Source organism: Bos grunniens, chromosome 5 (assembly GCF_055505025.1).
Source record: "Bos grunniens cultivar Pamir isolate PY7600 chromosome 5, Bosgru_T2T1.0, whole genome shotgun sequence".
NCBI lineage: Eukaryota > Metazoa > Chordata > Mammalia > Artiodactyla > Bovidae > Bos > Bos grunniens.
Window position 1 is genome coordinate 61309370 of NC_141169.1, and position 12386 is coordinate 61321755.

General features: G+C 39.3%; 1 protein-coding gene across 2 annotated transcripts in view; it reads right to left on the bottom strand.

Annotated features, from left to right (window-relative positions):
* Positions 1–12386, bottom strand: part of LTA4H (leukotriene A4 hydrolase) — a 30491-nt gene that overhangs the window by 16180 nt on the left and 1925 nt on the right. For both annotated transcript variants that reach the window (XR_015163940.1, XM_086400790.1), the window contains exons 2-6: positions 9210–9340; positions 7305–7425; positions 4989–5057; positions 2080–2184; positions 1033–1085 (exon numbers count right to left, since the gene is read on the bottom strand). Coding sequence is in view for 1 of the 2 variants with exons in the window: in XM_086400790.1 (XP_086256916.1) it covers positions 1033–1085; positions 2080–2184; positions 4989–5057; positions 7305–7425; positions 9210–9340 (479 nt within the window). In the remaining variant the exon portion in view is untranslated. The remainder of the gene's footprint in view (positions 1–1032; positions 1086–2079; positions 2185–4988; positions 5058–7304; positions 7426–9209; positions 9341–12386) is intronic.

Below are 12386 nucleotides of genomic sequence, written 5' to 3' on the forward strand. Positions count from 1 at the left end.
AAGTACATATGATTATTTCTAGGTTTTAGGTGACGAAGATAAAACCCCAAAACTTTCAGCATCCTCTGAAGTGAGATGTGGGTATGTCTTGGTGAGTGTTCATCCTGATGCTCACAGATGCTCATCCTGAGAAGTGAGCTACCCTGGGATGTTCATAGTTAACTTCGAGAGCTGGACCAGAAGCTGTGTTTGTCTGACATGTCCACCATGTCCACATTTCTGGCAATTTAAAGAATGTGATTACTATACAGCCATTCTTAGTTTTCAGTTGTTTAGAAATAGGAACAAACAAGAAATTAAGAAAAGGGCACTCTAGCTGCTGGTACGGAGAAGGCAATGGCACCCCACTCCAGTACTCTTGCCTGGAAAATCCCATGGATGGAGGAGCCTGGTAGGCTGCAATCCATGGGTTCGCTAAGAGTCAAACACGACTGAGCGACTTCACTTTCCCTTTTCACTTTCATGCATTGGAGAAGGAAATGGCAACCCACTCCAGTGTTCTTGCCTGGAGAATCCCAGGGACGGGGGAGCCTGGTGGGCTGCCGTCTATGGGGCACACAGAGTCAGACACGACTGAAGCAACTTAGCAGCAGCAGTAGCTGCTGGTAAAACTTTAACAAAATATCTTATATTTCTGTAATATTCATAGGCTTCCAAGTGCTTTAAAATACTTTATCTCATTTATTGCACATAATCACCCAATGAGGTAGGAAGGGGGATGTCGTAATTTGAAGGATGAAAAAACAGAGGTTATGAGGATTGACTTGTTTAAACTTGTTTTAGACTCCAGATTAACAGTAAGAGTATGCTCATTCTCTAATACTTGGGAAGTCCAAGGGGTGACTGGTAAAGATCTTTTAATTTAAAATTAATTTGTGATTCACATTTCATGATTAGATTTGAATATTTCTAGAGCTGTCAGCTTATTATCTTGAGAAACACAAAAGTGATCTAACAATAAATCCTGACAGAGGGTCAAAACACCTAAGGTTTGATCTTTGTGTATACTTCAAAATTTGTTCAAAAGCTCACCTGCTTTCTAAAGCTCCAACAACCAAAGCAATCAGGTAGCAGGGGATTGGAACCTGAAGGGGCAAACAAGACACACAGTACATGCTCGAATTAGTGATTAAGCATGTTAACAGAATAAGACAATTCATATTCAAAAGAAAGTTTCCTTTCAAATCTCCAACCATTAGTGTAGCTTACTTTCTTTTGGTACTTCTCAAATGGTTCCCATTTTTGAGGGGTCTAGCAGTTCAAAATTGTAATATAAAAACTTTCAAAACATCTATTTTCCTTTTATCCTATTAGGAAGGAAAGCTTCTGAAATGTGAAAAATACGACTGCACAGTATTACAAGGTACCTCTTAAGCATTTCACAAAAATTAACATATAAGAAGGCAACTGTGCTTTCTTCTTTGTTTTGTCCTTTCTTCTTGAATTAAAAAATTTCGTTTTAAATTGCTTTTTTGAAATCACTCCTGGCATATTTGAGAGACACAAAATAATCCAGCAATGAAAGGATGCTAAAGGTTTTAGAATCCCAGAAGCTGGTGTGGGGACAGAACTGTCCACTGTGACTCAATGACAAGTTCTGCTAAGGAGGATGATTTTAAAAAGCATTAATGTACACACACACACAGACAACAGACACAATTCATTAAAAGTCAAAGAAAGAAGTCAAACTACCAGCCACCTAGGAATTGTAACTTAAAGGACTGAAACTGTTTTTTGGTCTAAGCGCTCTTCCATCTGTGAAGACTACGCCAATACATACCCATAGTTCGGTACCAGGGCGGGTCAAAGTAACTTAGGAACAAGAAACCTGCTACTGACTGAGATGAGCAAAAATGCATCAGGCACACCCCCTACCATACCTACCCAGCAGCTTCCTTCTTCAACACAACGTTGCAAGCAGAATTAAATATTTCAAAAGAGCAAGAGATAGAGAAAAAAAGCAGAAGCTGCATTCTAAATTCTGAAATATTTCAAAAGCCATTTTGCTTTCCAAATGGGAAGAAGCTATTTAGAGTTCACCACCAACTAAAACACAAAATCTAGACCCTAAGATCTTACTTTTTGGCTGAATCTGTAAATTTTCCTGTTCGGGTCTTCTGGGTCAGGTGCTTCTCCGTCACGAATGGCACTCATAAGTGCCACCAGTTCTTTGGGGACAGACACCTAATGGAGAAGAAAAGTCATTACCAGTTATAAATAAAATGTTCTACATAAAATAACCTCTTCCGCCTTCTTGACTCTTGATCCAGTAGACTATGAACTCAGAACAGTCATACGTATCAGTTTTATAAACAGAATTAGCGTATGTAAAACTGGCTTCTTTAAAAATGAATGTGAAATATCAACATTTTCATTCACCTATTCATACTGAAAGCATCTGGTAGAAACTAGATTAAAATCCCATCTCCGCCATTTAATAACTGCATGGACTTGGGTAAATAACCCTCCTGAGCCTCCATTTCCTAAATCAAATGAGGGTCATACTTCATAGAGTTGTTGTGAGGAATAAATAACCTAAATTTATGTTACTTATAAAGAACGTACATTACTTATTTTAATCATTTATTTTTATTATGTTAATATTTTTATCACACCTGGTAATGGTAGTCACCAGGCCTGCTCCCCTCTATACCCTCAGGAGAGATTCAAAAGGATGCTATACTCACTTTAGAACAGAGAATACAACTCTGAAAATTTAAATATTTAAAACATAAGAGTTACAACATTCTACTTTTAAAATATCTAAAGTTTAAAAATAAAATAAAATTAAAAAAAATAAAAAAATAAAATATCTTAATTTATGTATTTTTGGCTGTGCTAGGCTTTCTCTAGTTATGTCAAGTAGAGGCTACTCTCTAGTTGCAGTGTGCAGGATTCTCACTGCAGTGGCTTCTCTTGTTGCACAGCACAGGCTCCAGGCAGGCAGGCTTTCGCAGCTGCAGCATGCAGGCTCAGTAGCTGTGGCACAAGCTTAGCTGCTGCGTGGCATATGGAATCTTCCCTGACCAGAGACTGAACCCGTGTCTCCTGCACTGACAGGTGGATTCTTATCCATTGTGTCACCAGGGAAGTCCCAAATTCTACTTTTTAAGGGTCTTGAGTGTGAGGAACTTAAGCTTATTGCTGAGAAAGGTGAAATAATCTTCTCTGGAACCTTGTATGGGGAAGATCCTTATGGAGCAAACGTATGGTCATTGGTGTGTGTACCCCAGCTCCATGATTCTGAAAGTGTTACTTCTAATGAATGCCAGGATAAAGGACCATCCCCTAAGTATTAGTGACTTAGCAAGCATCCATCCCAACAATTGTGGACTTTCTTGTTCTGTCTGCACGTAGTAATGTTAGTCGCTCAGTTGTGTCCGACTCTTTGTGACCCTGTGAACTGTAGCCCACCAGCCTTCTCTGTCCATAGGATTCTCCAGGCAAGAATGGTGGAGTGGGTTGCCATCCCCTTTTTCAGAGGATCTTCCCAATCCAGGGATTGAACCCTGGCCCAGCCCTCAAAGCTGTTACTGCGACAAGCACAGAATCAGGAGCTCCAGAACGAGCGCTGCTATAGCCACAGATCCTGGAGCTAAAAGCCTAGAGACTACTGTGGTTCCACTTCCTCCCTTCATTTAGGCAGTGATACATCATCCAGATGAGAAAGCTGAGGTGGTGAGGTCACAAGACTTGCCGAAGATCATGCAGTTATTCAGTGGTGGAGAAGATCCCAGATCCTGGGATTCTTGGCCTCCAACTGTAGTTTTTGCAGCGTTATGCTCAGGGTGGTTTGGTGGTGGGACAATGTGGGAATCAAGATGTTTCCATAAATACCAGATGGTCCTCAGTTCCATTTGCCTGGTATGAGTAAGTCTAGCCTCTGGGCTAGACTTATTAATTATAGTCCACCTTTTATTAATTATAGTCCACCTTTTCGTAAAAGGGTTAGCAGTACCTACAACAAGAATACGTTGGAAATGCATACAAATAAGTCTGTAATATACACCCATTAGGATACCTAGATAGATATTTATATGGCTAGTTCCCAGGTGGTGCTAGTGGTAAAGAATTCACCAGCAATGCAGGAGACAGAAGGGATGTGGGTTTGATCCCTGGGTCGGGAAAACCCCCTGGAGGAGGAAATGGCAACCCATTCCAGTATTCTTCCCTGGGAAATCCCACAGACAGAGGAGCCTGGTGGGCTATGGTCCATGGGGTTGCAAAGAGTAGGACACGACTGAAACGATATGCACAAAGTGCATTTATAGAGCATTTAATCCTAGAAATTTTTTTCAAAGTTAAAAAGAGTTGCTCCCAAATTCTTGATTTTAGGTCTAGAATTCTTTTTTTGTGTATGTTATTTTATTTATTTTTGGCTGCACTTGGTCTTGGTTGCTGCATAGGTTTTTTTCTCTAGTTGCAGCAAGCAGGGGTTACTGTTCGTTGCAGTGTGCGAGCTTTTCACTGCCGTGGCTTCTCTTGCTGCAGAGCATTGGTCTAGTTGCAGCTCCCAGCTCTAGAGACAGGCTCAATAGTTGTGGCACACGGGCCTAGGTGCTCTGCGGCATGCAGGATCTCCCGGGAGCAGGGATCGAACCCTGTACTGGCAGGTGGATTCTTCACCACTGATCCACCAGGAAAGCCTCTGAATTCTTTTTAAAATCAGAATGACACTCATTTCCCTTTTTTACATTTATGTTTGAAACTGCCTTTGGAACAGAGGTTCAAAATGAGATCCATTTTTCTAACATATTTCAGGCAGAATTTAATAAGTAAACTATTGCTAGCTAAAAAAAACATTATTATCTCTGCTTATCATTATTGACTTATTTGATTCATTTTGGAAACACAATCTGTGTTCATGGATTGGAAGAATTAATATTGCTAAAACATCCATACTACCCAAAGCAATCTATAGATTTAATGTAGTCCCTATAAAAATACTCATACAGAACAATTCAGCTAATAATTTCAGTAATAGTTACCTCTGCGCTGTAGGTTAATTTCACGGAAGGAGTGTCCTGGCAAGGAAGAATAGCTCTACAGTGGATAGCCTGGGAGAGAGAGGGAAAAAAGAAACAGCTGTTTCCCTGACTCATAAATCAAGTCATTAAGAAGTCATTACAATTGCAGCATTGTTCTTAGATACGTTCTTTTAAAAGTAAAAATGTCTCACATTTCTTCAGTTCTTTTCGAGTAGCAAAAGTAGATCTGTGGATAAAAAAATCTAATTTCCCCTTTTAATGTATGCCCCACCCTCACATTTCAGTTGGAGCATGAAGCAAGGTTAAACAATGATTCCTGAGCAACAGTAGCGCCCAATGAGAAGTTGTTAAGAACCCTGTCAAAAAAGGCTCTTTAGTGAAGTAAATTTGAGAGCCATGGCATGTTACATGCCTGTCTGGGAGAGTCACCAGGAACATTAGCTTTCTGAAGGCTCTGAAGAAACCTGTTCAAATTCTTATACTTATTTCAACACAAAACCCACTTTCTTTTGGTTAATTATTAAAGTCTAATGGGACGCCAGTTTTCTGAGAAACACAGCTTGGACAATGCGGTTAAGGTCTTGACATTTTGATCTTGTGGCAAACCTTGAAAGTAAACACTAGGAAGACAGGAGGGAGAAAGAAAAGTCTCTTTTAACACCATCTAGACATATCCATTCACCTAACAGGTAGAGCGTTTCTTTGCTTCCACATCCATCTGTCATAATGATCAATTCCATCAAGAAGAATGACCAGAGTACCTACAATTTCATACCCTGGGCTGTTGTCAGATAAGTCTGCATCTATTGCTGGTGAGCAAAGGGAACCCAACCTCACTGAGCTGGAAGGAACATTGACACTCACCTCTCTCTCTGAGGTTGTTATAAATCCCAGACACACTTCACACCTCTGCAAACTTCCTCCTATCCTCCAGACACCAGCTCTTTTCACTTCAGATCTAATAGATTCTCCAAAGATACAGGAGTCCAAGTGACCTCACTTCTAGTTGGATTAAGTTGAACTAGAAGAACCAGATAGTCTGCTCTCCCCAAACAAGGTTCTAAGACCATGCATTTAGGGTTCCTTAAAGGTTCATGGTTATGTGACTCCGCAATGCCAGGGGTGAGGTTTATGTGTATTTCACTGGATAAGACCAAACCCAGGAAAATATGCATAGAGAACAGCTATAAGCAAACTCATCAAACAAAACATGTCTATGTGCTTCCTATCAACTGTAGTAATTTAACTGAAATCGCTTTCCTCCATTTTGAAAACTGCTGCCAACAAGAAACGGAATAAAATGTTCAAAATTCACATTCTTGTGACTCACAGATCTTGCATTTCTTGCTAGCTTTAGTTTATGGACATTCCATAATAATTACTGATGAAAATCAAATAAGAGATGGAGTGTATAATTGGTACATTCTTGCCTAGATCATGGTATCTCTTCCAGATTAGTGAACTGAGGGTTTCTTGACAAAAAATAAAACTTCATTTGGCAATAAAAAGTAAACATTGCCAGCATTGCTTCTTTTCTGATAGACTTGTTTTCAAATGTGAGCCTACCATAGTGTCTTACACAGAGGAATATTTAAAGGATTAAATATGCAGAGTACCTTACACAATGCTTGGAAATATAGTCAATGTTTAATGAAATAAATTCTTTTAATTGTAAACTATTTGATTGCTAAAAGAATTAGTTTTGTTTCTTTCAGGAGTTTGACACGTATTATTCTTGTGACAGACTATCTCTAAGTATGTTCTTTATTTTTAGTTTTTAAACAGAAAATAGATGTAGTCTAAATCATATCATCTTAATGGTACATTAATATATATACATAATGTGTACATTTGTAAATGTGTAAGAAAAATCTGTAAAGGCTACCGACCAACTCAGTTGTTATCTCTGGACAAGGGTGTCTGGAGAGGAATGGGAAATCTGATCCTTCCCTTTATTGTTAAGCAGTTTTCATAACCAGTACATATTTTGTTTAACAGTGTTTTCCTTTCATTTTAAGACCATTTACTGAGTGCCCACTCTATGCCAAGTTCTATGGTAGGTGCTGAGGATATGAATATATTAATAAATATGACCTAGATAGTCCAGCCTAGGTAGACATGTTTCAAATGAAAGGAAGTTTCTTTTTAAAAATAATATATGAATGTAATAATGGTGACAGATATAAATGAAAATGTATGTAGTCTTTATAAGATAAATACTATCTTAGGTAAGATCCCAGTATCCGTAAGACCACTGTCCACTTTGCTTCATTCAGTTGCATGAGCTGGGAATAAACCATCCCAAGTCCTTTTTACCTGGCACTGACTAAAGAGATAGGGGTGCTCTTTCCCAGAAGTTTGTTCAGGAGTGAGCCACTGAAGAGCAGAAGATTTTGGAGATGTCTCGAAAGAAATCTCTATAACAATTTCTTGATTTCTGTATGAAAGGAACAAATACATTAGTAGTATACAATTCAATCTAACTAAAATTTTAATTCATAATACATAAACAACATGATATACACCAAATAATATAAACAGAATTTTATGAGCTCTCATTACTGCTTGAGAGTAAGTTCTAGGAATGTTTGCCTTGCACGCTCTTACCTGAGTGTCAGCCTATGAGTCTTTTTTTCTACATGGCAACTGCTTATGAAGATGTAAGAGGAAATAATATTAGGTGAACACCCCAGCATTTTTTCTGTGATACCAGGTAATCTTTTACAGTGGTGGGAAGGTAGAAGAAATAACTTTGGAATGCTGACGACCACTGCAGGGGTGGCAGAGCATAACACAGGGCAGTGCTAGTTTGCAAACTGTTTCTGGAAGAGTTAAGTCAAGAACTTGAGAGTAAATGTTCATGTCTGTTAAATCTATGATAAAAGCATATGTGTTTGTATTTAATCTCTTCTTCCTAGTAATTAGTTTTTACTGCATTTTACAAAAGTATTAGCCTGTGGTGGACTGGAACTAACAAAAACTGGGTCCTTCACCCAGATAGATTGAGCAGCATTGTTAATGAAGAAACAGCAAGAGCCCTGGAGACCAGCGGCTGTGCTTGAGTCCTGACTCTACCACTGACTGTGAACTTGGCTGTGCTGTGAACTTGAGCAAATTATTTGACCTTTCTATGCCATAGTTGCTTCATCTGTGGAATATGGTTAATGATATACCTCACAAATTATGTGTGTTTCCTTTCTTTTTCTTAAATGGGAAGAGAAGATATGAAAACACTGGCTGGTACAAGGTGGGATTAGATTGACTTTGTTCTAGGTCAGTGGTTTTCCACCATTTATTCCCTCCCCAATATACCAAGGAGTGGGATATACTCCCAACATGACACCTCTGGCTAACTTTCTTGAACAAGTTACCTTCTGTCTCGGAGGTTCCCTTTCCTCATTTGTCACTTGTATTAATCGAATAACAATGACAAACACATAACCATTTCACCTAACCATTTCTACATACTAATCTTGGGATAAGCGCTGTAGATGTAGTCTTTAATCCTTATAGTGCATGCATGCTATGTTACTTCAGTCATGCCCCTTTGTGACCCATGGACTGTAGCCCACCAGGCTCCTCTGACCATGGGATTCTCCAAGCAAGAATACTGGAGTGGGTTGCCATGCCCTCTTCCAGGGGATCTTTTCATCCCAGGGATCGAACCTGCCTCTCTTACATCTCCTGCATTAGCAGGCAGGTTCTTTACCAGTAGGGCCACCTGGGAAGCCCAAACCCTTATAGTAACCCTTTGTAAAATGTAGATCACGCCACAAAGGGTTACTATAGGGATTAGAAGAAAGAATACATCTACAGCACTTATCCCAAGCACTTATGTTTGTCATTGTTATTCCATTAATAAAACTGGCCAGCCTCTGGCGAGGAGGTGAAAAATACACAGCTTGTAAGAGCTTCCCAGGTGACCCAGAAATGCTTCCTTAAGGCATTCCCACCATCACTCTAGGTATTACTAACATGATGAGTGAAGAAGTAACAGTTATCAAGTTCTATTTTTGAGTATTTTATACAGTAAATTTCTTTACTATTTTAGGAATATATAATTTTCACTATAAGCTTCGATCTGAACCGCAGATTGGTAGGAGGAGTGTACCAATTACTACATACACACAAACTAAAAATAGGAAATGAAAAAAGAAACTAAAATAAAAATATATATTCCCCTTATTTAGCCATAAAAGAGAAAGATGAGAATATCCATACTTGCACAGAGCAATAGGAAGAGAGATTTCGATTGGTGATCCTTTGTAACTTTGTCTTTCTCCAAGAGTATATTTGACTTCTTGTCCATTGATGACCACTTTTTCTATTGTGAGGTCCTTTGTATCCAGAATCTAGAAATAAATCAGTATTTTTAGATGATAAGAAAATTGTTTTATGCACTGGGAAAAACTAAATGATAGTCAGTCTTACTACAATTTCAGATTAGAACTAGTTGCTTTAAGATAGAGTAAGATACAGAGTGAAAGACAGGAATTAGAGGAGTTGACAATTAGCATAGGTCCCAATCCACATTCTCTAAACTTCCCCTCTACTGTCTGAGCTACCAGGGAAGCCCTGGCTTTAAGTAAAAGTCAGATCTAAATGAAAATGCCTTTGCTTCTGTCTCCTAAAACTAACTTCTCTACTATGAAAAAGCTCATCCATAACTTGTCTTTCATCATGACTCCTCAATATATATTACCTTGTATTTCTTCCTACAATTCATATAGTCCTACTGCTCTGTACTAATTTCACAGACCCCAAAATTAAAACAAATCTTGGTGCTAATCAGGCAAATAAGCAGACTGTACTGCTTTGTGTATCTAGAGAACGTCCAACCTGGTTACAGCAACTCTGATCAAATGGCCCTACAGAGCAGCGGTCCCCAACCTTCTTGGCACCAGGGACTGGTTTCACAGAAGACAATTTTTCCACGGACCAGGGGGGTTGGGGGGATGGTTTCAGGATGATTCATCCACATCACATTTATTGTGTACTTTATTATTATTACATCAGCTCCATCACAGATTATCAGGCATTAGACCCTGGAAGTTGGGGACCCCTGCTACTGGGAGATTGGGAGTGCATATCTACTTGCCAGGCAGATTATCTGCTTTGGGCAGGAAGGGAGTGGCAACAAGTGTCTGAGGATTTTCCATCCCAATGTTCCTCTATCTAAGCCCTAGAACCCATACCCTTTCATTATCTCTCAACTAATCTCTTGTCCTAGAATCTTCAACCTTCCTATGCCACAAGCCTGTTTCCAAACAACTTAAAGCTTCCAGCTTCCTATATTAATTTTAAAACTTCACTCAATCCTTCTGCCCGCTCTGATAACTATTCTACTTTTCTCCTTCCTTCCTTAAACTCCAAGGGTTATCTCTGGCTGCTATTTCCACTTCCTCATCAATCTATCCTCCCTTTCTCCTCTTCAGTCTGACTTCTAGTTTCTGTGCCACAGGAAGGGCAGTCCTCCTGATCAATAGGTCTTTTCTGTTCAGTAACCTGGACCTCTGCTGCTAATGGCCCCAGTGGACCATAATATCTGTTTGAAGGCTTTTCCTTGGCTGCACACATCAATGATGTGTGAAGTCACACATCTTTGTCTAATACTTTTTTCCTCCCCCTCCTATCTAACTACAAAATCTAGATATGTCCCCATGCACTAACTAGCCTTGGGCTTTCAGTTTACTTACCATATTCAATCCCTAGTTTTGCTCATTCTCACATCTTCACCTGGAACCTCTGTGCAGGTGACTACCCATCTCTTTCGCAGCTGCCTCCCCTCCCCAGGACTTCAGCAGGTATCTCTAACTGCGTGGTTAACATTTCCATGGGAAATAGCATCTCATATTCAATAGGCTCCTGAAGATTTTAAAAACAAAGCCACCCTTCTGTACCCCAAATTTGCTCTCTCTCCTGTTGTCTCTATTCCACTGATGGAACTCCTCAACTTACCTAAGATTTGAAATATTCAAATAATCCACAATTGGTCCCACTTCCCAATCCCACATAGCCAAGTAACAAAGTTTTCTTTCACACTGTCCTCATAGTTTTTTTTTTCCTTCCACCACCACCCTAGGTCAGGCCCTGTGAACTTTCAGAACTGCTCACTATCTAACCTTCCTACCTCTGACATCTTTCCCTTGAAATCTGGCCTAGAATAGCATGGGGAGTTAGACAGCCAAGAAACAGTCACTTTCCAGTCCCCTCTCTTTTGGATCAGTTAACTGGGTGATAAGTTGAGGAAATTTCAACAATTTTATTCTTATCTAGAGTCTAGAGTTTTTGGCTGGGAAGAAATTTCCATCCTGGTTTTATTATCTTTTCCCTTTCTCTTTGTTTTTTAAGAGCAGCCAAATTTGTTATGAGTATCATCAGTTTTCCTTCCAAAGGGCAATTATTATTTCTTTTGGAGTACTCCTCTTTTTGGGAAGTCCCTCAATGGTTGCCCTTACTCTAAATTAAATTATCTTCCCACTCTTGCACATTCAGAAATACTGGATTTTATAGCTTAAGAATAATAAAGGTACTCCTTTGCTCATATTCCAGTACTTGTTTCTGAATATCTGATTTGCTGTAAAAACCTGATGGGAGTATCTTCTGTATATAAACTACTTATGTTTATACTACTTTTATAACCATAAGGGTTTCCCTGGTGGCTCAGCTGGTAAAGAATCTGCCTGCAATGTGGGAGACCTGGGTTCAAGCCCTGGGTTGGGAAGATCCCCTGGAGAAGGGAAAGGCTACCCCCTCCAGTATTCTGGGCTGGAGAATTCCATGGACTATACAGTCCATGTGGTCACAAAGAGTGGAACACGACTGAGTGACTTTCACTTCACTAAAACCATAAGGGTGAATCATTTGGGTCATTTCCCAGTGGAACATTTTCTATTTTTTGTATTGCCTAAACTTTTCAAACCTGTTCTGTATCAGAAAACTGTTTTAACTGTTTTTCTGTGAAACCTTTTCCCTATCTTCTGTGTTTGTTACAGCAGCTGGCCCAGCTTTCTCCAGCAGCACTTACTGTGCCATATTACAAGGATTTGTTTTATCCATTAGACTGAGGGCTCTTCAAAAGAAAAAGAATGTTACTTAGGCTTGCATTCCCAGAATTTCACACAGTGCCAGAGAAACAGTAGATGCCAATTAATGCATGAAACAAGTCCTGGACCAAGAGAAAATAGGAAATGCAATGTTTAAGCTGTGTATCTCAAGTCCTAACCTCAGCTAGCACTCCCAAATTACTTAAGAAATTCCCCTTCAAATTTCACTGATAAATGTTATTAAGCAATTGATCAAAAATAGAAATGAGAAGGAAAAACCAAGGAAACTGGATAGTTGGCTAGTTGGAATTAGCAATTTAAAAATCTTCTCTTGAAATTTGCAGAATGCAAA